This window comes from Setaria viridis, chromosome 8, assembly GCF_005286985.2.
Source record: "Setaria viridis chromosome 8, Setaria_viridis_v4.0, whole genome shotgun sequence".
Taxonomy (NCBI): domain Eukaryota; kingdom Viridiplantae; phylum Streptophyta; class Magnoliopsida; order Poales; family Poaceae; genus Setaria; species Setaria viridis.
Window position 1 is genome coordinate 1,072,973 of NC_048270.2, and position 25,405 is coordinate 1,098,377.

Here is a 25,405-nt window from a genome sequence, read left to right on the forward strand (position 1 = left end):
ACAGAATTACAGAAAGCTGCCCGACAGTAGGTGATGGAGACTTCTGCATATACCTCATCAGATGCAGACGATTGGAAGAGTAGGTGATGATCGTCGTCGTCGTCGTGCATGGCAAGCAGCTGTATGATTTTGACACCTTTGGACGCCGGCCGGCCTTTTATGTCAATGGCAAGCAAAATTATGTTACAGCAAAACCCAAGCTCCTTTTGTCAATGGGCAGTTTGACAAACGGTGCACCTGACCTAGCTGTATGTACGATCGATTTTGACACTTCATTTTCTATGCCGCTGCTCTACGCTTCAACCAACCGAGAGCATGCATGTTGAAGCTAACAACGTCATTGTACTTTTCTTCATGGAACCATGGCGCACATGCATGCACGCATATATGCAGTTTGACAAATTTGATCATGTAACCGGACCGTGATGAGCATATTGATTTTTCATGGTTTAGCGACCATGAAAGATATTTTTTCAACGAGCCACATGCCAATAATAATAATAATAATCCATATTAGATTATGATCATGTTTGGAATGGGTTAAACTTATTTTTTTTACAGCTCCCCAAGTGAGAGCACCTTCAACAGACTATTCATTTTTTCTCTATATATTGAGTTGACTGTCTATCCAAGTTATAAAAATATTCCTCTCTAGGTTGAGTTGATCGAGATCCATTTACTGCTCTCCGAATCCCAACGGCTAGTCGGCGGGCGGCGCGCTCGCCGGCGGAGCTCTGGGGCAGAAGCTCGTCGGTGGAACTCCGGAAGGAAGACGGCGGCGTGCTTGCCGGCGGAGCTCTGGGAGGATGACTGCGGCGTGCACGAAGCTTGGGGCGGCGTGCCCGTCGGCGGATATCAGGGAGGAAGACGCCGCCGAGCTCGGGAGCGGCGGGCGGCGTTAGCAGAGGCGGAGGGCGGCGCGCTCGACGGCGCAGAGCTCGGGAGCGGCGGGCGGCACTGGCTCGGGGCCGAGGACGACGTGCCCGTCGGCGGTGCGCGGACGGGTAGGGAAGAAAAGGTGGGGAAAAAAGCCAACAAGCCGGATGCGGTCAGAGCTTTTCGAGTTTGACGTTATAACGGAAGAATCGCTTTTTACTAAGGCACGGTTTATTTGAGCTTATGCTTTTGCGTTTTTGTTGGAAAGTTACTTTTTTAAAAACTGGTTTTTTTTCTGACATTCAACTATTAGCTTTTGTAATAAATTTTTATCTTCTCAGCACATCAAAAGTTAGAAAAAACTCCTCTCAATTAGCTTTCCAGCTTTCAGTTCATCAGCTTTCTAGCTTTTAGTAGTCCAATAGACTGTTTATTTTAGCTTTTTAGTTTCTTGCTGCCGGAAGGCGGAAAGCCTAACCTGACGAGCTGAAACAAACAGCGCCTAAGCCGACGCCGACGAGAAGCTGCGCGTTTGGGAGGCTTCACAGCTTAAAAATAAGTAGAAGCTGCAAAATTTTGGCCCGTCTAGCTCCGGATCGATTTCATTGGGTTTTGAGATCACCTGGGCCGTGGCCCATTAACTACCAGGAATAGAGACAACCGCAGAGGAGTTATCTGATTTCTCTCTCCCGGAGGAGGAAAAAAAAGGAAAGGGAAATAATCGCTCCGGTGACCGGCGGCGATTGGGACGGGATGGACGGAGCCAAGCCACCGGCGGCGGCGGTTGGGAAGCAGGGGCTTGAAGAGGCGCTGCTCCAGATCGTACAACAGCACCACCACCAATCCCTCCGCCAACGCCAACAAACTGGTACGTCACTGCTCCAGATTCCTCCTCGCTAAACAGATTCCCCTTGGTTTGATGAACGATTTAACGAACAATCAACATTCCGTCCTTGCTGTTAGCGCAGAGAGAGCCAAGAAGGATGCCCTGAGAAGCGCGGGGCACGTGGCCGATCTCCTCGTGGACACGGTCGACGGAGGGGTGCAGGAGCTCTTCGTCAACGAGAAGAGCATCGAGCTTGAGGCCCGCGCGCTGCTCAGCACTATCGCGCGCCACAGGAAGCAGACGGACCGGTGGCTGGCTGCCACCAACGAGATCAATTCAGTGTTGAAGGTGACAAGCTATTTAATAACACTGAGCAGGGAATTTGTTTTGCATGTTCTGTGATCAGTGAAGCTACAAAGATGACATGCTATTAATTACACTACCATTCCTTTAGGCTATTAATTACAAAACACCCAATCCAGTACTCTGTGATTTCTGTTGTTGCTGAAGCATCTATTTTTTTAAATTTTGTCTCTAGGAAATTGGTGACTTCGAGAACTGGATGAAGGTCATGGACTTTGACTGTAAAAGTATCAATGCAGCGATACGCAATATTCATCAATCATGACTCTGCCTGCAATCATAGCTTTAGGAAGTATTCATGTCATTAGATACATTCATTCGAATTGCGGGGCTGGAAACCCTCTTGTCTAGAACTGTTTCCTGTTTTTCCATACAAAACTGTAAAATGAATCCTTGCAAAGCATCTGTGCTATGAGTACCATCACTGATCCCTTCAATTTCAAAGTCATGATATATGATCAAAATACTTGTCAATCTGATTAAGTCTTCCTAATGGTGTTATTCTTGTGCCATTATGCGAACAACTTTTTCCATGAGCTTGCATGTTCAAGATAGATAGCGGCAACACTGAAAGGTAAGACCGGACTTAAAATATCCTTCATGTCATTTTATTGCTTGCACATGTATGCTTTGAAAGCAGTGAATACCTCTTTGGAGAAGACTACTGTATCGTGAAAGGGGCACTTGTCCCTCCAAAGATGATTACAAGGTAATAAACCACACACGAGCACAGGCGGCAATAATGTGAGTCCTAGTTTACCTTCCTGCAGTCCTAGTATCGTGAAAGGTGAGCAGTTTTTCCAGTGAGGGGACTAATGTTGCCCATCTTTACCATCGCTGCACTGAAATCGGTGAAGAATTTTGCCATGTTTGAGGAGTAGGTGGTAGTCTGGGAGTCTGCTGAGCCTCCATTGAACAATTGCTGGGAGAACACCCTTCTTGTTCAGCAAGTTCTTGTAGTAGAAATTGTCAAAAGCATAGGGTGTTGAGGCATCAAGGGGGGAGATGTTATTGTCACCAGTCTTGTTTGGACAATTTGATTTCAGTGATGTTGCAAGGGATGTGTCAATGTTAGTTTCACTGTAAATGCGGTTGCGGAAGTTTACACATCTGGCTTGCCCAATGGTGTGTCCTCCTGGAAATTTTTCGTTGTGTCAGTCAGTATTCAGCAGTACTAATATCCGCATTCAACATCTAGCTTTTGACTACTTTTTATGAACGACTTATATGGTTGATGAGAAAATTTGCAATCTTTCAGTACCTGAGAGTGCAATCATGCCAATTGCAGTCAGTCCTTTGTTTGAGAAGGACTTGATAAGATCACTGAGGTCAAAGGTTGGCTTTGGAATATCACTGTTTGCAGCATCTAGGCTTGCTGTCGTGAGTCCCTCCTTCCCAGGTTGACAACCCAAGTTGGCCCTCCAAGCTGAAGTAGAAATTGTCAACTGAATGCGTGAAACATGCTTAGTCAATCAGTTGCTGTAAAATCTCTGAATATCAGAGTATTGACTTTAATAGTTTAGCTTACTGCTTCCTGATGCTTTGTTTAAGTGAAGGTTTATCAATTTATCATAGCCTCTGAAACCTAAAGAGTTTTCCCATCATCATTTCAGTTAAAATATTGGACAAGCACTACCTTTGTGGTTTGCCGCGTGTCGGTCAGAGTCATAAACACTTCAATAGTTAATTTGTTAAACTAATTTAAATATTCTTTTGAGTAAATTGCACCCAACACTTCAATAGTTAATTTGTTAAACTAATTTAAATTTTCTTTTGAGTAAATTGCACCCAACGTATGACAACTTATATGCTAACAAGTTGCACATGCAAATTGATACATAAACTTGTTGGATGTGTGCGTATACGGTCTCATGTATGCTGTGCATATACGGTCTCATGTACGCCACCGAGCCTATTTTGTCACCATCGCAGGCCACGCGGGTTATATCTCTGATCATAAATACTAATTTTGCATGTGCCAGGTCAATTTCGCCTTGAATTTTCATTCACTTCTATATTATCATTATTATTATTATTATTATTATTTGACCGGAACTTCTATATTATTATTATTAGGTTGGATAAACTATTCCAGATTCATGTTCTGGAACCTCATGGTGTATGTGGAAATTGAGTACTTGCGATAAAAAAAAGTGTTGCTAGTCCACAATGGTGTCATTTTTTCATGCCAAGTTTAAAAAATACACTACGCAAAGTTAGATTAAAGAAAGACGCCATGTCAAGGCCAAGAATATGATTAAAAAATATGCAGCAAGTTAACAAATGGAACAGAAATACTAATATAATCTAGAATTGATCTGGAATGATTCATCCAAAGCAAACGTGACATGGACATGCAAAATTAATGCTTGTGACCTAATCTACAGTCCACGCAGCCTGCGATGGTGGCAAAATACACTCGGTGGTGTACATGTGACCGTATATGCACACATCTAACAAGTTCATGTATCAATTTGCATGGTTTGCAAATTTTCATATGCACCTAGATATATACTTATATCTAGATACATAGCAAAAGTGATGCATCTAGAAAAGCCAAAACCAATAGTAATCTGGGACGAGTATGTCAAAAGTACGACATAGAGTTGAGCCATTTAGAAAATGCTGCTGAGTGGGGAGTTCTGGGTTATGACTTGGCCAAGCAAACCATTAACAACAGTGTTGGCAAATTATCGTCAAAAAGCCAAAGGAAGTGTCTCCTAGTTGGAGTGGCTGTACATATCATGTGAGTGAGTCCTGAGTATCGATCAGTTCGGCCATAAGCTCGATCTCAGGTGTGAACCATTTCGAGTGGCCGGATCTTGCTTTTTCAACAAACTGAGCGTAAAATAATGAGAGAGATAATAAGATACTAGAAAAATTCATAGCCAACTTCATTTTTTTCATAACTGGAGATCCCCCAAACTTTGTAAGCTTCTCTTGATTTTGAAATCTCTCCTTTTTTTTTTAGAATTCCAGGGGAGGACCCCCCCCCCCCCCCCCCCCCCCCCCCCCAGTTCGATTGCGTTGCAAAAGAACAAAGTAGCAAGGTTTTAGCACATAGTAGTGTTTACAAGCTTGTTCAGACTCATTACAAAAGAGATATCAGGCATCAGGCCTCCGATGCACGACGCTGTGATCTCACCAGCTTCCATCATCTTCCATGGCACAGCTCCTCAAGATGATCCACTCATCTTGATCAGCTCTGGTCTGGCCACCAGCCATTCCAACTTTGCCAAGTACACCGCGTGCTGCTCCAATTGCTTCACAGGGCGTAGCACACCCCAATTCCTGAACATAGCAAGTAGTGCCGGCCGCCAGACTTGCCGCAAGCCGCGCCAGGTCCCATCCTGAAAACAGAAGTTGTTTCGCAATTTCCAAATGCTCCACAGAGCAGCAGCATACAACATATTTGTCACACCATGTTTTTTCCCACATATCCAAAGTTTGGCAAGGGACTCACAGTTTGACACTACAGCTAAACCTGTACATTCAGCAAGGGAAATCTCTCCTTTTCTTTTGTTGTTACTATTTGTTTTGAAGGATTTCCCTCTGGATTGAGTATGGTGCTTCTTTAATTTGGTGGTAATATTATGTATCTCTATTTTAGTATGCGGTTTATTATATTTCTTGCATGAACTGATGATGTAGGCAGAAAAGAACCAACGAGAAAATGAGAGAAAAGTGCGTTTTCCCGAAAAAAAAAAGAATGCAGGTTGGAGAATGGCGATACCTATAATATCTGGCATGCAGAGACTATGAAAGAAGGAACAGGCCAGCCATGCCTTTACAGTGGTTACAGTCCATCCAACATTCTAGAATCTTTTTTGTTTGTTTGTTTGTTTGTTTTTACCGTTTTTCCTTGTTGGACCATGATAATGTCAGTGAGAAAACTGGCCAAAGATCCAGGTTCACTGTGCAGATTTTACTTGACAGAGTCATCTGAGACTAAAGTGAACATGTATTGATAGTTCTGATTGTAGCTTAAGGATGACAGTTAACAACAGCAACCGAGGAACGTGTGATAATTTCACTGAAACTAAGCGCTTCATTGCAGTTGCAGATGGAATAATTTGACATATGGAGTCAGGGTGCTGGGCTGGATGCCTGGATGTGATATGGTAGACAGCGGCATCTGGTCACAGCTGCACACACATATACTGGTGAACTGAAATTCTTCAGTGGCAGGGCAGTAGTGCTGCACCACCAAAATCGCAGAGTACAGTTTCCATCTTGGACTCATGCAGAGAAACATCAATGTCTTTTGCTCTGTCTATTTGATGTCAGGAATCTTCTTCGCAGCGACCGGGGCGTCCCGTTTGACGCTGCTTTAGAATTTGCTCTACGGAAATTCTGCTGTTTTATGCAGTGGAATCACTTTGACGCTGCTGATTCCAAACTTTTGCTGAATTCTAAAGAAATCTTTGAAACTCGGGAACTTTTTGCGGAGATTAGATTTTCTTCTGTCCAAAGAAGCTGCTGAATCGAACTAGCCCTGAATGTGCTGTGTGCTCTGGGGGAGTGGATGATCACATCATAGCTTCAAATTGCAATCGCCAGAGTGTAGCGCCAAATTTTGGGGCCTGGACACAGAGAGATGGCTACCAAGATCCAAGAACAGCCGGCAGCTTGGCGGCGACGACGATGACGGACGGTTCGGCGGCTATGTTCTGCAACAGATAGAGCTCGTGTCATCTGCAGCAGCATCGATTACTCGAGGACGGCGCAGCAAGGAGACTCGAGTCGATGTCGGCTGGGAGTAGCAGTGGCGGAGGAGAAACGGACGCGCCAGGAAGATCCGGTTGGCGAGGGGGACGAACGGAGATCTGGAGGAGGACCGCCGCTCCCTTCCCGACGACGAGGCGAGGCCGACGTCGCCGGAGCCGTGCGGGGAAGGAGGCACGAGGGGCTATTTTGCAAATAAGTTGGATCGCGACTAATAATCGCGATCCGATTCAGGAGGTTTTATGTAAATAGTTGGACCGCGATCAATAATCGCGATCCAATTTAGGGGTGTTAATGTAAATAAGTAGGGGGTTTTGTGGAAATATTTGGATCGCGATCAATAGCCGCGATCCGATTCAAGGGGTTTTCTGCAAAACATATTACCATGCCGTCCCCGGCGCCTCCATGGCTGGCTCCGAGCTCCCTGAACCGCGGCCTCCTCGCCGCGATCGCTGCCACGTTCTCAGTCCCTCGCTTGCTCACCCACTCACCGCGCCACGATCGGCTCGAGCTCCCAACACATCCCTGTAAACGGCCGACCGACGGCGTCTTCTTGTTGGGTGAATACCAGTCCGGATGGAATGTGTTCATCTTGAATGCCGGGATGGAAATGGAATGTGTTCATCTTGCATCCATACAAGGAGAAACATGGAAACTTTTATTCCTTGCGTTTGATTCCATTCTTCAGACAGAACAGAAGAGAACCTGTTGCCATTTGCCAAGCAACTGAAGCAAAGCAAACAAAGACAAAGGAATATTCATCACTCGTGAATTCTCATGTTCCAACTTGCAGCATCACCTCACCATTTCGTTATTACCGTTGACTCGCATGCATACACAGACAGCCAAACGTTTGGTTCAACAATCTCCACTGTTTCAAGAAGAAAACTATGAATGAACATCAGCACAGATTATAAGCCAGAGTAGCTGCTTCCAAACAGGCTAAAGATCCAGCCTTGCTGCTGTGTTAACTAGCTCATTTTTCCTCAGACTCCCAAAACTTCCCTCGTTTTTCAGACCTCAGTACCTGCCATACTACTATGCTGCTACAAGCTTGGTAAAAGGAACATTAGTGGGGCAAGTGACCACCTGATCACTAAAAAGGTACCCTGCCTCTTCCTCGTGTTACAAGAGCTATACATTGCTACCATAACTCGCACTTACATTCTAAGCATAATTCCAGTAAACTACTTCTGTACAGAGAAAAAGGCCATATATTCTGGGATCAGCTTCGGTTTTCACTCGAGCTCAGATTCGGACACCTCTTCCTCTGGCAGCTCGAAGGCGTCCACATCTGCAAAATATGCTCTCTGCCTCTTCACAAAGTCTTCTGGTAGCTTGGGTGTGCTTGGAGGGGGCCGCTTCTGCTTAAAACATTGCAAGCAGTCAGAAAGCTGAAGATCATTGCAAACAAACTAAAGACCAAGCGCTTTTCTCAAACAGTTGAATGCTACACTAGTTTTCAGATCAGGCCCTTTCACTTCTGTTAAAAAAACATTGCAAGCAGCCAAAGAGCTGAAAATCATTGCTATTGTCCCAGCTACTGCTTCAGAAATATGACATTTACATTCTGACAAAAGGTGATAATCAATCCTACAGATGACACAGAATGCTAGATGATCCACAAACAGTAGCAGAATGAGCACATCATACTTGGAATTCTGGCCATCATAAGGAGCAGATGCAAAACTACATTTTACGAATACAGAATCAACCGTACTTAAAAATTGCAGTGCTTACATCCAAAATATCCATGTCATCATATTTTGATATGACAGTATGACACAAGTATTCAGGGCATATGTACTTATGCAATAATGTAAAGGAGCATGGAAGAGATAAATTTCACCCAAGATGCCAGCCTTCCTATAATCCTAAAGGCACAGCTTTGTTTATTACATATTAACACATGACAAGTTCGAACAAAAACCACGCATAATGGTATTTCAGTATGTACATCATCAAAGAATGCACCATGATCTAAGTCTTAACAATAGGAGACTTTGTTAGGGTCCTTATGCATGAATATACTAGGAATGTGACACTCCCACCTTTTTAGCTCCATGACAAGGTGCTGAAGAAGAAATGGGCCGAGTATCCTGAGCCATAGAGTCTTTCCTGAAACAGGAGTGTAATTCAATATTTCAGAAACTAAAAGCACTCAGACTGTAACTGTCAGATATGGATGAAGTAAAGGATCACTAAAGTCTGGACTTCTGAATATCCCGTACTTGTGAGTTCTGACACTATATGATATTATTATGATGCTATAAGTTTATTCCGCCAGGAATGTGAAAGACGTCTCCCAAGTTGTTCTAGCCTATATCAGTACATGGAATTTGACAGTAAGCATGCTAGCATTTAAGGCATAGAGTAGTACAACAATTCCATCATCTCAAAATAGTACGAAAGATAAAATTCCAGATCAGTATAGAACAGTGAGGGCTTGAACTGCTGTTACTAACAAGCTAAGTTTGGATGAGCACCATGTTAAGCCTGATGTACGGCAACTCTCACTGATTACCATATCATTCTACCCTTTGCGATTACCAAGGAGAAGCATGAGCACTGCAGGTGGCTGAATTGTAGTGGGATCAGGTACGTAGGTTAAGCAATTTGACCTGCTGTTCTTCCTCGTGGCCCTTCCAAGAGGAGGGCAACTCGACGTTCCAGCAGCAGCAACGGGCTCCTTGCCCTTGTTGCTGTTGGTGGTGGTGGTGGGGTTCCTCCTCCTCATCCTGCTCCCTCGAGTCTCAGCAGTCCCGCGCCTCCAGTAAACCGTGGCGATGGGGGATTTGACCACACTGCGCTCCTCGTCGAAGCCTGCAAATCAGGAGCAAGGATCAGGAATCCCAGACACACTGAGGATCGAAGAAACCACTAACAGAATCAATCGCACAGAGATGGAGCACGAACGGGCGGGGGGATGTAGTGAAGGTTCACTCACCGACGGCGGACGAAAGCTTGGGCGCGGGAGTGACGGATGCGGCGGAGGAGAGGGAGCAGGTCGAGGAGACAGCGGATGCGTCGGAGGACGTGGGGATGGGCCGGAGTACAGTTCGTCTAGGCTTGATTGGGGTCGGGGTCTCGGGGAGGAGGAGGTTGGTGACGTCACCCAGCGGCGCCGCCGCCTTCCGCTGCCGCTTGACGGCGCCGGAGTTGGGGGTCGGCGAGCCCGGTGGCCCGGGGGTGCTGGTGTGGGGCCTCATCGGAATCGCAGCCGGGGGATGGGGGGGAGCGGGAAGAAGAGCAGAGGGGGAGAGGGGAGGGCGCCCGCCGCTTCCTTTCCCTGTGAGAATTGCAGCGGAGGGAACGGGAAAGAAGGAAGAAGAAGCTTCCCGGAGAAGAAGGTTACAGGAGAGTTAATGGGCTGGGCTGGGCTGTGCCTGTGGGATGTCCGGCAGCTGTGTGTGACCCAACCAAGCTGCAGGCCTATTTTGGGTGGATCGACTGGGCTGGTATCGCCAGGTTTGTGTGACCCAAGCTGGCTGGGTGCAGCTGCGCTGCCGCTGCGGTTGTAGCAGCAGCTACAGAAGTTGCAGCCAGCCGGCCAACAACGGCCGAGTGGCTTGTGCAGCCACAGCTGCAGCTGCAATTGTTCGTGCCTAAAGAATGAACACAAAAGTTGCCAAGTTTGCCCAGCTCGCTTGGTGCTTGCTTCTGCAATTTCTGTCACTTGAGGTGCTTCCAACAGGGAGCAAGCAATCTATGGACAGATCATGATCAGCGCTGCCAGTAGAGCCGTCCTGTGTTGGTGACTTGAAGCCTGCTTAGTTTGCTTATGATTTTTGCCCAACCAAAATGAGGGCATGCCAAAATCAGGGCTTAACAAAGATAGAGTAAGAAATTTGGGTATCACTTGGTTTAGTGACAATTTGGCAACCTATACTTTTTCAGTTTCTAGTAACTTGCTATGGATTTAGCTAAAAACATTGGCATGTCAAATTCTGGGTAATGAATCTAAGTGATAGCTAAACTTTCTAGGCATGACTTGAATTTGGTTGGGCAAATATTGGAATATAACCAATCACACTTTTGATCCCTATCAGTCTGTGATAACATTTTCTACTTCAGAGGCCCATGCTTAATTTTTTTTCCCCTCTCTTTTTCTACTGTTGGGCCGTGTACATGTGCCTCGTCCACCGACAATTGTCTCCAAGCTTCTTCGTATAAACGGTTCCAGCACCTTCAATGCTTCGAGCGTGGAACCTTCAGTACTTCAGTCATGGAATCATTTTTATTGAACTATTTGATATCAAACTGTTTGGTAGAGATTCGGCTGAAGCCGCACGAGAAGTCGAAATCCTATACCTCTTATTTTTTTTATCGTGAGGTTGGTAGATATCTGTGGCTGAGAGGATGAAATCACGTATCTGTCGCCTCGGCAGAGGAAGGAAACGTCTGGTCCCGGAGAAGAAAATGGAAGTGGAAGACACAATAATCTGGCTGCCTACTCATCACCTTGCCAGAGCCTCGAAGTGCGCGAGCAAGCCTCCAAGGTCCAAACTGTGGTAATCTCTCGGCCGGCCACGAGCATTTGCAAGAATCCATGGAAAAATAAAATACAATACTGCAGCGTACTGTTCTTATCTAGAAGGTGTAGATCTAGAGGAACACGCACCTAATTGGGCTGACCATGAACTGATGCGCCAGCCTTGCTTGCACGGTGTTCATTCCTTCAGCTGCAGTACACGCATAAAAAAAACGTTGGTAGTACGGTACCTTTTTTAAAAGGTGTATACGTGTATAATTGATGATAAAAGAAGATATTAGAAAGCACCTTTGTTTTTCTGCCGGGGCTCGATCGCATAGCTTTGCCGTTTCGAGTAGAGAGAGATGTGGAGCTAGCATGGAAAAGCCAGGGAAAAGAAAGAGAAAAGATGCGGCGAAAGCATGGAGGAAAAGCACTGTTGCTACAGTATTTTGTCGGAGCAGCTGGAGCCGATTTTCTCTCTGCTCTCCTTCCGTCTCACAGCCAAAGGAGGAGCCGGTGAAACTATAAATTATAGTTCCTTCAACTCCGGTTCCTCTAACGCTACAGTACCGTATTAGTAGGAGGAGCTGGAGCCTTTGAAGCCCGACCAAACTGACCCTTGTTCTTCCGAAATTGTTCTTTCGGAAAGTGTAAAGATCCTGTTTGTCCTTGTGTTGAGCTTCCCTTGTTTTCTTTTTCTTCCCACCGGGTGTGCATGTTCTGATTTTAGCTTTTATTTTGGAGAGTCTGTACTTGATATCCAAGTATTGAACCATAGAGTGTGTCATTGTTTCGGGATCCAACTTTGAACTCTTTCTTCTTTCAAAAAAACAAAACTTTGAACTCTTTGAATTCAGGGCATGTTTGGTTGATTACCAAACCACACCACACCTTGCATGCCACAACTGCGGCAAATAGCGGCAGGCGTTTGCTTAGCGCCGGAGCTTAGGTGCGTTGTAGCCACGCCTCAGCGACGCAGTTCATTTTTGCTGCCGCACGCCGCCTCAGGTCTGACGAATGTTTCGTTCGTCGCAAACTGAGCGCGGCCAGGCGCCGTCCAAAATTCAAAAGTAAGCCAAACGGAATTTAGCAAAAGTAGGCCGGTCCTCGAAAGAGAAGCAAAAATTAGATGTCCATCCCCACGACAATTATAGAAAACTGTTCAATTGAAGGGTCGGGCACGTACTCCCTCCAATTATATTTTTTGTTTCTAGGTTTATTATTATGCATACCTTGTATGTCTAAATGTATAATAATATCTATGAATTTTAAAAAATCAAAACGAACTTCGAAACGGAGGGAGTAGCAGTTTAGTAGATTACCTGTAGCATAAGCCCGTTTAATAGTTTATAACCTTTGAGGCCCACCCAAATGGGACGGCCTGGCGTGCTGGCTATGAGTTCTATCGGCCCATATAATTTGTTTTAGATAGGCTAGCAGCTGACAGTGCAGTAATTTTGTTTCCTCAGGGGTCGTGGTGGGTGTCTTCGGTGCGTCAGGTCCAAGTTCCGAAAACTGGTTTGGACAATTCGGACTTCGATTCAAAAGAAACTTTTCAAAATCTCAAAAAAAAGAAAATTTTCAACAGAATATTTTTTCGAGAGAATACGCAGGAGAGCTGCGTATCTTTGTATTAAGAAGATGAAAAGAATTACATATTACAACGTGAACTTTCCGGGCACACGCACACGGGTTCAAGGTCACTTCGTAGTGAAGTAACTGTACAACCAATGAAACAGAGCTTAGACAGCTCTCTACCGGCCATCCCAGGGGTCAGCAGACGCTGATCGCCCTCCTGCCTAAACCGCCGCTGCCATCAGGTCCGCGTCAGATAAGGCCTAGGCCGTTGGGAAGATGTCTCGGATTGCTGCGAAGTATTGAGCATCGAGGGTCCTCTAAACACGAATATGGGTTGAGGGCTAGGTTGCTCCGACGCCGCTCCATCCGCCTGGTAGAGTTCTAGCTTGAGTATGACAAGAACTTCATCCTTTTTGGAGGCGCGCACCGTAGAGTTCAACGGCTAGTTGGCCAGCCATCCACTTCGTCGGAGGGCCTTGCATAGCCGGCGTCGTGAGGATGGAGGCCGCCGCGTTCCCGCTTCCCCTATCTGGCATATACAGAGGTAAAGGAAAATTCTCAATTTTGACCCCTCCCTAGAGACACAAACTTAATTATATGCTTTTATTTTTTTCAACAACTAGGCACGTGTAACGTAACTAGGCACGTGTAACGTGTTTCATTAACATGCTGCTTAGCGTGGATTCCACAGCACGTATAGCATCATTGACGTCGATGCATAGTTTTTTTTTTCCTTTTTCTTTTTAATTGTCGATGTGCCGTAACCACGAGGCCATTGTTTTGCACCTTCTTGCAACTCATATCAACTATCAAGATATGGGAACCCCAAAGCTCTAAATTAAATACTACATTTTCTTCCACGCTCAAGGCTAAGAGAGTAATCACATTTCACCAAGAGAGACCTGTAGTAACAAAAAAAAACAGATAAAAAATGATCCTGACCTTTCGGGAATTGGGGAAATTTTCCTGGGAGTGCAGAACAACAGATAAAAAACGTCCAGTGCGACGCACGAACAGATAAGAAAAAAAAAACTTACGTAACCATGGAGTTGACAACAAAGATGAAAGATTCTTCCCAACATGAGAAAGCACAAAAGTTACTCTCACGAGAGCTCCATCCAAAGCCACACACACAACGGCCTGATCTGCAGATAGCAGTGCATGCAACCAGCATTCTCGGACACCATGCACATACTCGTACAAGAAACATGTGGACGAAAAATGTCTTGAGTTCATCTCAAGAAAAATAGCGAAGCTTTTAAGCCTAATGCACTAGCTACTTCAACACAGTTCAGATTGTAGGAATGTATTTATAAGAAACAGTACAATCTACGCAGAAACTAGAACTAAAATTGATGGTACAGATACACCTTTATGCTACCTACATGACAAAAAGGTCCTTTTAGCTCTTTCACTGTAGCATTGTCATGACAGTTGACAACCACGTGGCAACCACACATTCGTCGGACTCAAAGATTAGCAGTTATCTCAACACAACAAAAAAAACGTGTGGCAGCAAAAAATTTCTCTGAATAACCTTTGAATATATGTATGGAAATGGAATGGTACTCCCAATTACCTTCCAATATATGTATTTTTCAATAAACTCGCCGATTGATTCTTTTCTGAGTGAAGGAATATTGATTGCTTCGACTATATACAAAACAATATTGCACTTGCCTGCAAGAATCCAACAGATGTGTTAACATCCAACTTGGAGAGAATATCTGCAAGAACTAGGGGCACCAGAGAAATTTTTTGTATTGTGTAAATAGTTGATAAGAATATGGATGATATTTAATCACGATCACACAAACATAAATGCTTTCCTTTACATAAGGGGATTCTACAGGAGTGGATATCCTCCACCTCTCAAAAGAGCTCCTCTTTTGACCAAAGGAACCTCTCCATCTCTCTTTTCATCCTTTTATCTTCTCTGTGGCCGGTTGGGGGATATTCCCATCTGCACTCCAATCAGTGCATGCCAAAATTTCATACGAATATGGAGATGAACCTATCTGTATAGACCAACCACATCCAGAGGGTCCCAAGAGAGAATATAATCTGACCGTTAGAGTGAAGAAAATGGAATACACAATTGAGTATGGAAAAGCCAATCACATACGAAACATTTATTGAAGCCGACTGCTTTGAGCTCGATTCCACAGAGCAAACTGATGATAGACTGCCAGTAAGATCACAGCTCTAGTGCTATTCCAAAGTGCAAACATGTAGCAAGGAACATTATCCAGTACTTTGGACAAGAGGAAAATAAAATACAATTGGATGAACTATGTAATATCACAAAACCTGGAAGTGCAGAATTCATGAGGCACCGAGGTTAAAATAAACTGAAAGAAGGTTGATTCTAGCCTTGGGTCCAGCAATCGTTGATGAATTGCTATTCTTCCATGGAGTTATAAACATTACCATTATTTCGTTCAAAAAAAACATTACCACTATGAAACTGCTGAGTCACCCAACTATAATTAACCAGTTGCATCAGCTGTTCCAGAGAGTTTATTGAAACCCTGGGAGGAATGTTCTTGATTGGAGCCACTTGTAAAGCAACTCGTAGAACCAATTGCAGGTAGCTACACTCATGGAAAATAAGAGGAGCTTGCGCCAACATGGAGCCATCCAAGCCCACCGCACCCCCCCCCCCCCCCCCCCTCACTTTCCAATGATTCTTTGGGTGACCCACACAAATCGACCACCAAATATTCTGTTCCAGCCCCCCAAAGCAATGCCATATAAATGCAACTCATTGCATGGTCAGTGATTTCAACCTTCCGTGTGCTAAGGTGTTAAGTTCTCAATTAGGAATCTTTGCAGCTTCAAGCCCCAACCCTACTCTCCAATCCAACTTCAACAATGACTGCAGAATCAGAGGTTTGTTGACAATTTACATAGCTTCATTGCATTTTTCGTCACATGCTAGTAAATTAAGGATGGTGTAACCAGTATGCGTCACTTCAATAATTATGCAGTGTGTAGTTGGGTCTGTTTCAAAAAAATAATAAAACTAATCTCCACAAGCATATGTATTTTCAATGTTTTCTTTCATGGTGGCCATACTAATGTATTTCAGACACCACGAATAACGGAGCTCCATGTAAGGATGGACTGCCATGGCTGCGAGCACAAGATCAGGAAGACCCTGCGTGCCATTGATGGTAACCAACTCTAATCTGAAACACTGAATGGTTTCTTTGCTCCCCTCTTCGTCAGTGGCGGGTGGCGGAGCTGGGGGGGGGGGGGGGGGGGGGGGGGGGGGGGGCTATGGAATGAAACCAAATACACTCAAATTGATGCTTTGTTAGTGTATGTTATGGTCAAATCTGCTGTTTTGTTTTCTTAATGGCCACCTATGGCCATAATGAAGCTCCGCCCTTTTCTCGTTCAAGCATCCAGCTATACTGTGTGAGCATTATGTTGTAAGAGCATCTAGAGAATGTGCATGGCATCTTAGAAGTTATAGAATGACTCTTTTCAGGTATTAGCGAAGTATACATAGATCAAGCGAATCACAAGATCACAGTGGTCGGGATGGCTCACCCTGAGAGGATCGTCAAGGCCATCAGGAAGACCAAAAGGGTCCCAACTATCTTCTCACACACTGATCCCTCAGCCGAGGCTCAGCCTCCGCCTGCCGAAGGGGAGGCTCCACCACCCGCTGACCCACCAGCTGACGCCTCTCCAGCAGAGGCAGCTCCGTCCGAGCCCACACCGGAGACCAAGGAGGTGCCACCGGCAGAACCCCCGGTCATGGATGCCATCGTGATGAATAAGATGCATGACTACCCGTATGGTGACGGCCACCACCTGTACAGGGAGCACTGGGTGAACCACCCCATGGACATGCATGGGGTTAGATATGATGCTGCACCTTACCATGTAACGCACAGCTACAGCTACCACAGTACGAGCCCCTACATAGCCGAGTACGGCTATGGAGGTTCTCCTGATCAAGAAGGCAGGTCCTACAGCTATAACTACTACCCGGGCAGGGGCAAAGGAGATGGCAGCCAGATCACTTCAATGTTCAGTGATGAGAACCCAAACGCATGCAGCATAGTTTGAGATCCATAGGTGATCTAAGCGAGGAGTTTGTTTCTTCAGACCCTTGATGCCATAGAAGGTTGCATAGTGCAGAGACAGGTGATGCATGCTTTGGCCTATGTAAAAGGGCTAGTGTTTAGTTGTAAGATTTAAATGTGGGGTTTGTATGATGCAAGTAATTAAGATGGGGAGTAAGGTAATGGAAGTGGGATAATAAGATGCTTAACGTGTAGTGGGAGATGATTTTCCTGGCAATCACCACTATTTTTACTAACCCTCCTCCCTCCACCTTACAGAATCTAATAAAGTTGTGCTCCTGTGTGCCAGTAAAAGGAAGTGGCACAGGTGCTCCACTGTTCCATGGCCAAGTCTAGCTTTTTGACCTGTCTAGCAAGCAGCATGACAGGGATAGGCACAACACATGTTATTCTTAAAATTTTCACATCTCATTTCTATCACATAAAGCACAGTGTCTCCTGTTGAAGAGCAAACCATGACAAGGAGTCTATTTGAAAACATAAAGTTTCATTGTGTTCTCAAAACTTAAGGCTCTTTAATGGTAGCAAAAACTGGCTCTATTCTAATGCACTTTACTATGCAGGATATCAGGAATGATGCAAACGGCGCAGTAGATGATTGCGAGATGGCTCAGGTACTCCCCCCCCCCCCCCCCCCCCCCCCCCCCCCTCCTCCCCGACACCTCTCCTACCACCAGCCTCACGCCGGTGCCTACTCCGGGCACAGCAGCCACCTTCTCTAGTCCAGCTTCTCCCTCCCCGGCGTCGGGAACTTCTTCCCCTGCTTGCTGCCCAGCAGCCACTGGTTGTTCCAAGGCGCAAAGATGGATTGATGGTTCGCCTTCCTCGGCTGGTTCTGGCGCCTCCCCTATCTCGTTCAAGGAGGCCCTCCTCAAGGATGTTTCGCCGGCGGTGGTCAGACGTGGCAACCGCGTGACTTCGCCAGCCTCGTCAGTGCGCGTTGTGCTGGCCCCGGCGCTTGAGGCGCCCCCGCCTCGTGCTGTGTTGGCCCCTTCGCGGCAGGTGCTACCCACCCGTTTTGTGCTGCGCCCGACGGCTAGCCCCGGTGTGCGCCGTGAACCTGACACGGAGGGGTGGAGGACGGTGGAAAGTCGGCGTGCCCGCCGCACGCGCCTGCGTGTAGTCCGCCCACCTCGTCGACCGGTCCCTTCGGCACCTCCGAGGCAGGTGCTTCAACTGCTTCTCGTCAGAGCATCGGGCCGACACCACGTTGTTTCCTTTGCAAGGATATCGGTCACCTGTCCTACATCTGTTGACGTCGACCCTCGGCGCTGCGCCCGGAATCCTCCTCGGGTCATCATTTGGTCTGGCGGCCGGTGAAGTCCTGCGTGGCGGCACCCCCTACCCCGGTGTGTTCAATGGCGACCATCCAGAAGGATGGTGCTGAGGCAGGAGCTCCGGGAAGGCGACGTCAACGCCGAAGCAAGGGACGGCGTGCGGACGGCGGAATTGGTCAATCTTCATCCAGCGTCCCCGTCACCTCCCCTGTTGAGGTGGTGGCCGGCCATGCTCCCCCCTCGTCATCCAGCGACGATGATCAAGACCCGGTGGTACGGCCTCGAAAGATCATTGATCGCTCAGCCGCCCTGATCCAAAGAGAGGACGAGCTTTCTCGTGCACTGGTGGTGTCCGTGTTCGGGAATGCTCTCGATGACTCGCCAGAATCCATCAAGGCCACGATTGCCCAGCGTTTCGGCTTGGAAGATGAGGAGCTTATCATTCATTGTTTTGGTGCTTCAAGTTTCCTGATGACCTTTGCAAATGCTGATTCGGCAACACGGGTGTATAATGAAGGAAGGCCAATCATCACTCATACTCATCGCCTGCACGTCAGGCGCTGGTCCCGTCTCCTTCACTCCGCCGTGGCGGTGCTTTCAGTCCCTGTGGAGATTGAGCTGCGGGGCATCCCTGCTCACGCATGGGACTTGGCAACGGCGGAACACCTTCTTAATGAGTATTGCTGGATTGGAGGCCTCAACCCGGATACTGAGAATTGTAGGGACGTATTCCGGGTGACAGCATGGTGTTCTTCTCCAAGTGGTGTCCCTGAAGGTTTGGAATTGGGGATCGTGGAGCCACTGGTGGCCGGAGTTCATCCACATGAAGGAAGACGGTGTCTGGATTATCAGATTGAGATTTCGTGTTCTTCCGTTGATTTGCATCCGCCAGCTGATGCCCCGCCACCCCTGCCTCGAGCTGACCAGCAGGGTGGTCGCCATCGAAGGCGTTGGCGACGGCGGCGTGGCTCGCTGGCGGAAAGCCCTGGCTCATCGGCGCCAGGGAGCTCGGCGAAGGCACGCTTCCCAGTGCATGACAGGCTGGGATCCATTGGTGCTTCGTGCAACCTACTTTCTCCCAATGCTACAATTGATGTGGCGCTGGCTGTTAATTGCGGTCCGCCACCCGAAGAGTTCATCAGGGATGGTGCTTCTCCCGGCTCCAAGCTACCTGCGTGCCCTGAGGAGCCGGCATGCGTAGCTCCTGCTGAGGTTGTAACGGCTGCGCGGGGATCACCCGAGGCGCCCCGCTTCAATGCTCTAGCTCCTGATGACGAGGTCTGCACGTGGCCCGAAGAGTCCAGCAGGGAGGCCCATGTGTGAGCAATTCCCCCGGCGGCCAGAACGGCGGATCCCCACGCGCACGAACCATTTGAAGCGCCAGCAATCAATTCTGGGGATTATGGAACCGTATCCAACACACAACCCGACGAGCCAAGCAATCCCTCCTTGGAAGATTTGGCAGCGCCCCTGTTGGTTGAAGAGCTCCAACCTGCCGATGATTTCCCGGGAATCTCTATCCTCCGGTTGACCGCACCTGCTGCATGCGGGCTAGCTCTGGATGGGGATGGACCCTTGGTGATTTCTCATGCGGATCCTGATGGATTGCTGGCCCAACTGCCAGTGGACGGCCCTGTAATGGAAATTTTTCTCACGGGCCATCATGTACGGCCTTCAACGCCTATCCAGCAACTCAGTGTCTCGACGGCGACGCCTTTTCAGACTCAAGACCAGATGGCGGCGCCTCACACTCTCACTGCTGATGGTTCTAGGGTTGGAACACTGAAGGTGTATTCTCGCACATGAGTCCGTACCAAGCCCCCTCCTACCTCCGAAACCTCTAGGGAGGTTACTGTCAGCAATGTCTCAACTCCGGCAGCCCCTATTCTGTCTAAAGTCTGCAAGCCAACTGAGATGCTCCTTCCACAGCCGGTTATTCACAAGAGGCGTGCCAAAGCAGCGGCTCCGGGCTCTTTACCTCGGCGAAGCAGGAGGGTGGCAGGTGTCGACCCTTGTTCCCCGAGGCCCATCACTACTGCCTCCCAAAGGAGAGTGATGAGGGCGCTTGGCTTTGATTGCAGGAAAAAATGGATCCCAAGACCCAAGATGAATATTTCAAGATCATGGGCAGTCGTCTCGCGGACACTCATGTGGCTGCCATGGCAGCCATCTTTGGGTGGAGCCTAGAAGAGGATTCTTAGGTATGAGATATGGACACCCTGTAATCCATGTCTGATTGGCTGTTGGTCGTCTCTATTTTACTGTCTTATCAATGATTCTGTCTTCTATTTTGATCTAGAATGTGCGTAGTCTTGACCAAAAAAGCCGATGTGATGCCGTTGGTGAAGTCATCCGATCTACAAATGCTCCAGTGGTTTGTCTTCAAGAAACCAAGGTTGCTGCCATGACCCAGCGCATTTTCCTCTCTGTATTCGGTTCTGCTTATGACAAATTTGTGGCATTACCAGTAGTTGGTACAAGAGGTGGAATATTAATTGCCTGGAAAAGTAACATGTGTCAGATTCTAGCCTCTAGAGTGGACAACTTCTTTGTCTCTGTCCATTTTGAGGAACTACAAGGTCGTAATTGGTGATTTACAGGGGCTTATGGGCCTCAAGAAGATGAAGATAAAATAGCTTTCTTACAAGAACTCAGGGATATACGAGCCTTATGTACTGGACCATGGCTAATTGGAGGGGATCTCAACTTGATTTATCAAGCTGCTTAAAAACAATGCCAACTTGGATCGTGCCATGATGGGTCGTTTCAGGCGTTTCTTGGATGATGTGGAGGCTAAGGAAATTCCGCTCTTAGGGCGAAAATATACTTGGTCAAATGAACGTACCTCACCCACTCTTGTGAGACTAGACAGCCTTTTGCTGCCTGGATTGGGAGAATATTTTCCCTGATGCAGTCCTGCAAAGCAGTGCATCTGTTGTCTCTGATCATTGCCCCTTGTTTTGGGATTGAAGGTCTGTAAAAGTGGCAAGAGCAGATTTCATTTTGAGAGCTTCTGACTAAACTTCCTGGTTTCTCGGAAGCGGTCCAGAAAAATTGGAATGCCCCTGTACCATCTTCTTGTGCAGTGGAGCGCCTATTCCTAAAATTGCAGAGACTTACCAGGGACCTCCATAAATGGGAACAGCGGAAAATAGGTAATGTCAAGCTACAGCTAGGAACGGCCAAAGAAATTCTTCATCACCTTGAGATTGCTAGAGATTCCAGGGATCTTTCTCCCAGGGAGGAGTGGCTGAGGAAAAAACTTAAGCTCCACTGTTTGGGCTTGGCCTCCCTGGAACGGACTATTGCTCGACTCCGTTCTAGAGTGCTTTATCTTAAGGAAGGAGATGCCAATACATCCTTTTTCCACCAGCAAGCTAGATACAAGAAGAAGAAGAATTTCATTGCTAAATTACAAGTGGGTGATCAAACTGTCTTTGACCAAAAGGATAAACAGGAAGCTGTAGATCAATTCTATGAAGATTTGTTGGGCACGGCTGAGGCACGAGATTATACCATTGATTTTGCCGAACTGGGGATTCAACAACATGATCTGTCCGCTTTGGAAGTCCCTTTCACAGAAGAGGAAGTGTGGGCCACAATTAAGGAGATGCCCTTGGACAAGGCCCCAGGACCAGATGGGTTTACTGGCAGGTTCTATAAAACTTGCAGGAATATTATCAAAGAGGATGTCATGTCGGCTCTGCGGTCCATTCATCGAGGTCATGTGTTTCGTTTCAGGTTACTCAACACAACTCTTATTTCGCTTTTGCCCAAGAAACAGGATGCCCTCTCAGTCAAAGATTTCAGACCCATAAATTTGATTCACAGTTTTGCTAAACTTGTCACAAAAATCATGGCAAATCGATTAGCCCCTCTTTTGCCAAGCTTGATCCCCCCGAATCAGTGCTTTCATAAAGGAAGGAACATACACGATAATTTTTTGTTTGTCCAGCAGATGGTCAAGTCGTTGCATGCCAAAAAGGAAGCTCATATCCTCCTTAAATTGGATATCTCCAAAGCTTTTGACTCGGTCTCATGGCCTTTTCTCTTGGAAGTACTCCGTCATTTGGGTTTTGGCCGTCGTTGGTGCAACCTGTTATGTCTGATACTGTCCACCTCATCTACTCAGGTGCTGGTTAACGGGGAGCCGGGGGCTGGTTTCTTTCACCACCGTGGTCTCAGGCAGGGAGACCCGCTCTCACCTATGTTGTTCATCTTGGTTATGGAGGTGCTGAATTCTCTCATCAAATATGCCACCAGACAAAACCTGTTGCAACTTCTTGCTGTCCGGCGCGTCTTACACAGGGCATCTTTCTATGCCGATGATGCAGTTATTTTTTTCCGCCCAAATCAGGATGACCTCCGAGTGATTAAGATGATTCTTGATATATTTGGGCATGCTTCTGGCCTCCATACTAACTTTGCCAAAAGTTCAGCCTTTCCAATTCATTGCTCCCAGGAAGAGATACACATAACTTCTGAATTATTGGCATGTCCAGTAAAGGATTTTCCTTGTACTTATCTTGGCTTGCCCCTCACAATAAGAAAACCAACCAAGGAAGTCCTTCTGCCCCTTATTGATAAAGTCGCTGATTACCTCCCAAATTGGAAAGCTTCCCTTATGAATAGAGCAGGCCGTCTTAGTCATTAAGGTGGTTCTAACAGCATCTGTAATCCACCATCTCATTGCGATTGATCTGCCAAAATGGGTAGTCAAGGCAATTGACAAGTAACGGCGCGGTTTTCTTTGAAAAGGGCAGGAACAGGCAAACGGAGGAAATTGCTTGGTTTCATGGGAAAAGGTTCAGCGCCCGTTAGAATATGGAGGCCTGGGCATCCACAACCTTGAATCCTTTGGCTGGGCCTTACGGATCAGATGGCTTTGGGCTCAAAAAACAGATCCTACCCAGCCATGGGCTGGTCTGCATATTCAAGTACCTCACAAAGCACAAGCCTTGTTTAATATGGCTACAGTCTCAGTGCTTGGGAATGGTGAGACAGTGCTCTTCTGGAAAGATAGATGGTTGGAGGGAAAGACCTTGGCTGAAATAGCACCAAATCTGTTCCAGACTACTCCCAAAAGAATTGTCAAGTCTAGAACAGTTGCTCAGGCTCTCTCCAATAGGTGCTGGGTGTCAGACATTAGAGGAGGACTGTCAGTTGAGGTCCTGATGGAATACCTGCTGCTCTGGGACCAATTGGATGGTGTCCAGCTTCAACAGAACACCCCTGACCACTATATTTGGAAGCTAACACAATCCGGTCTTTATTCTAGTAAGTCTGCTTATGAGGCCTTCTTTGTGGGCTCTATAAAATTTATACCATGGAAAAGGATTTGGAGAAGTTGGGTCCCTTTACGATGCAAATTCTTCATTTGGCTGGCTATCAAACAGAGACTTTGGACCGCTGACAGGCTGGCCAGCAGGGGACTGCAGCATCCTCCAGCCTGCTTGCTCTGTGATCAGGCACAAGAAACAGCCCCACATTTGCTGTTATCTTGTGTGTTCTCAAGACAAATCTGGTGCTTGGTTTTCTCTCATCTAAATCTAGTAGTTGATGTGCCGGCTGATGCTACTAGCTTCTCAGCTTGGTGGGGCAAATTAATAAGAGCTACACCAAAGGAGTGGCGCAAGGGCTTAAATTCACTCATCATTTTGGTGGCATGGGAGATTTGGAAGCATCGGAAGTCTTGTGTGTTTGAAGGCTCTCTCCCTAACATCCGGATGCTCCTTCAGGCTATAACTAATGAAAGCACCCTGTGGTGCTTGGCTGGAGCCTCTCATCTCAGCAAGTTGCTTGCTAGGTCGCTTCCTCCAGCAGCTTAGATTTGGTGCTGGTTGGTCTGGTCCCTCCTGTTTTTTTGTGGCGCTTCAGTAAGGTTCCTCTGTTGTAGGTGTTGAGTTGTGTGAGTTGCGTGGGTGTGCTTGGTACTTAGTCTGGGGGCTCTCCCCCGCTCTATGTACTCTTTTTTCTCTATCTTAAATGAAATGACGCGCAGCTCTCCTGCGTTGTTTGAAAAAAAAGGAATGATGCAAACTTGATGTCTAATGCATTTTCATTTTTCTTGGGAGCATAAGCAGGATGTTTGTATTTTCATTAAGCTAGCAGAACACGTCCTGAAGTAGTAACTTCATGCAGGAAAGTGAAATTATTTGATAAAATGATAGCACAATAACTTAGTTAATTTCATTTCACCATGGAGCAATATCTCTAGCACAATTAACAAGGCATAAGGAAAAATAAGAGGTGAGCACTGCTGCAGGGGAAGTACTGACCTGGGGAGGTAGTAACTGGAATGATAGAGACCAGTATAAGAGGCCAAAATGCACATCACTGGATGAGGCAAATGCTGGGCACTGTATGTTTCTGCCTGTTTCTGCGTCCTGCAACTTTCACGCAATGCCAGATGATAAAATTGGGACTTGACCTTGGAAAATTATAAAATTAGAGAAAACAGGAGACCAATTGGGTCAGTGGATCTACACCTTGCCAACTGTATGTTCAGTGTCGTATATACCTATTGTAGGCAGGCATGGTTCCACAATGTTCAGCTCTATGTATAATCATTTAAAAAATTTAGATTGTAAATGCAATTAATTCGAACATATACTCTAATGTTGTATCATAGTATAGTTTTATCTTTGCGTACTTCACTTCTTTCGAATATTTAGATATAGAAAGGGCTCAGTTAGAAATAAACATCCTTTATTCCCTGATTTTCCCAAAAACAAACCAACTCCTAAAAATTGGAACTTGCAAGGCATAACTGATCACATGAAAGGAGTTCAGTGAGAACTCTTAAAAATATTGAGGCTATGTATTTTGCTATTTCAAGTTTTTCCTAAGCCACAGCTAGTATTGCCTAAAGATATGGAATAGAATTTTATGAGAAAATTTATGGGTTCAAGTTGTGTATATATGCAGAGGGGTAGAGATGCTCACTTCAAATTTTCAGAAGGAAACATATCAGTGAATATCAGTGAATAATTGTGATGCCATGTGAATATTCAGCAGTTATTGCATAAAGGATTTTGAGAAAGAAATGATGGGTTTCTGAAGTGATAGTTTTTTTTCTAACTTTTAAAGCATAGCAAACTTACTAAAATTATTGATGTCAATGATTCTCAAGAATTATTTTTGTCAAGCAATGTGCCGAGACACATCCGAAAACCACTTAAGCTTT

General features: G+C 46.3%; 5 protein-coding genes across 7 annotated transcripts; 3 read left to right on the plus strand and 2 right to left on the minus strand.

Annotated features, from left to right (window-relative positions):
- The first annotated feature begins 1,405 nt into the window (after positions 1-1,405).
- LOC117834732 (biogenesis of lysosome-related organelles complex 1 subunit 1) lies at positions 1,406-2,539 on the plus strand. Its single transcript, XM_034714257.2, has 3 exons — positions 1,406-1,744; positions 1,845-2,050; positions 2,241-2,539. Exons 1-3 carry the CDS (start codon positions 1,630-1,632, stop codon positions 2,328-2,330), a joined length of 411 nt encoding a protein of 136 aa, XP_034570148.1. The 5' UTR covers positions 1,406-1,629; the 3' UTR covers positions 2,331-2,539.
- A 338-nt stretch (positions 2,540-2,877) lies between these two features.
- Positions 2,878-7,381, minus strand: LOC117833191 (cationic peroxidase 1-like). The gene is made up of 3 exons (XM_072295641.1): positions 7,175-7,381; positions 3,327-3,510; positions 2,878-3,200 (listed from the first exon to the last, which is right to left on the minus strand). The coding sequence occupies exons 1-3, from the start codon at positions 7,379-7,381 to the stop codon at positions 2,878-2,880; spliced, it is 714 nt and encodes a 237-aa protein (XP_072151742.1).
- A 261-nt stretch (positions 7,382-7,642) lies between these two features.
- LOC117834731 (uncharacterized) lies at positions 7,643-10,089 on the minus strand. Its single transcript, XM_034714256.2, has 4 exons — positions 9,738-10,089; positions 9,412-9,613; positions 8,842-8,908; positions 7,643-8,154 (listed from the first exon to the last, which is right to left on the minus strand). The coding sequence occupies exons 1-4, from the start codon at positions 9,997-9,999 to the stop codon at positions 8,029-8,031; spliced, it is 657 nt and encodes a 218-aa protein (XP_034570147.1). The 5' UTR covers positions 10,000-10,089; the 3' UTR covers positions 7,643-8,028.
- Positions 10,090-15,516: 5,427 nt separating this feature from the next.
- LOC140223635 (uncharacterized) lies at positions 15,517-24,829 on the plus strand. Of its 3 annotated transcripts, none has more exons than XR_011898995.1 (5): positions 15,517-15,734; positions 15,934-16,018; positions 16,339-17,003; positions 17,506-17,556; positions 20,149-24,829. XR_011898995.1 is itself a non-coding variant. In XM_072295673.1 (3 exons), exons 1-3 carry the CDS (start codon positions 15,717-15,719, stop codon positions 16,923-16,925), a joined length of 690 nt encoding a protein of 229 aa, XP_072151774.1. In that variant the 5' UTR covers positions 15,517-15,716; the 3' UTR covers positions 16,926-17,178. The 3 variants fall into 3 exon arrangements, 1 of the variants encoding a protein (XP_072151774.1); XR_011898997.1 differs by having other exon boundaries at positions 24,485-24,829; XM_072295673.1 differs by lacking the exons at positions 17,506-17,556; positions 20,149-24,829 and having other exon boundaries at positions 16,339-17,178.
- LOC140223634 (uncharacterized) lies at positions 17,571-24,829 on the plus strand. Its single transcript, XM_072295672.1, has 2 exons — positions 17,571-20,420; positions 20,519-24,829. Exon 1 carries the CDS (start codon positions 18,301-18,303, stop codon positions 19,540-19,542), a length of 1,242 nt encoding a protein of 413 aa, XP_072151773.1. The 5' UTR covers positions 17,571-18,300; the 3' UTR covers positions 19,543-20,420; positions 20,519-24,829.
- Positions 24,830-25,405: the final 576 nt, after the last annotated feature.

Bases quoted from the DNA above. Each gene is read 5' to 3' on its own strand.
- LOC140223635 (XM_072295673.1), top strand. The intron at 16,019-16,338 runs GTAACCAACTCT...GACTCTTTTCAG, and splicing joins GACCCTGCGTGCCATTGATG to GTATTAGCGAAGTATACATA.
- LOC117833191 (XM_072295641.1), bottom strand. From the start codon at position 7,381: ATGAACACATTCCATCCGGACTGGTATTCACCCAACAAGAAGACGCCG. The intron at 3,511-7,174 runs GTAATATGTTTT...TCACGCATTCAG, and splicing joins GAGGCGCCGGGGACGGCATG to TTGACAATTTCTACTTCAGC. The intron at 3,201-3,326 runs GTACTGAAAGAT...AAAAATTTCCAG, and splicing joins TGGCATGATTGCACTCTCAG to GAGGACACACCATTGGGCAA.
- LOC117834731 (XM_034714256.2), bottom strand. From the start codon at position 9,999: ATGAGGCCCCACACCAGCACCCCCGGGCCACCGGGCTCGCCGACCCCC. The intron at 8,909-9,411 runs GTCAAATTGCTT...CTCCTGTTTCAG, and splicing joins GCCACGAGGAAGAACAGCAG to GAAAGACTCTATGGCTCAGG. The intron at 8,155-8,841 runs GTGGGAGTGTCA...TGTTTTAAGCAG, and splicing joins CTTGTCATGGAGCTAAAAAG to AAGCGGCCCCCTCCAAGCAC.
- LOC140223634 (XM_072295672.1), top strand. From the start codon at position 18,301: ATGGCGACCATCCAGAAGGATGGTGCTGAGGCAGGAGCTCCGGGAAGG.
- LOC117834732 (XM_034714257.2), top strand. From the start codon at position 1,630: ATGGACGGAGCCAAGCCACCGGCGGCGGCGGTTGGGAAGCAGGGGCTT. The intron at 1,745-1,844 runs GTACGTCACTGC...CTGTTAGCGCAG, and splicing joins CCGCCAACGCCAACAAACTG to AGAGAGCCAAGAAGGATGCC. The intron at 2,051-2,240 runs GTGACAAGCTAT...TTTTGTCTCTAG, and splicing joins AGATCAATTCAGTGTTGAAG to GAAATTGGTGACTTCGAGAA.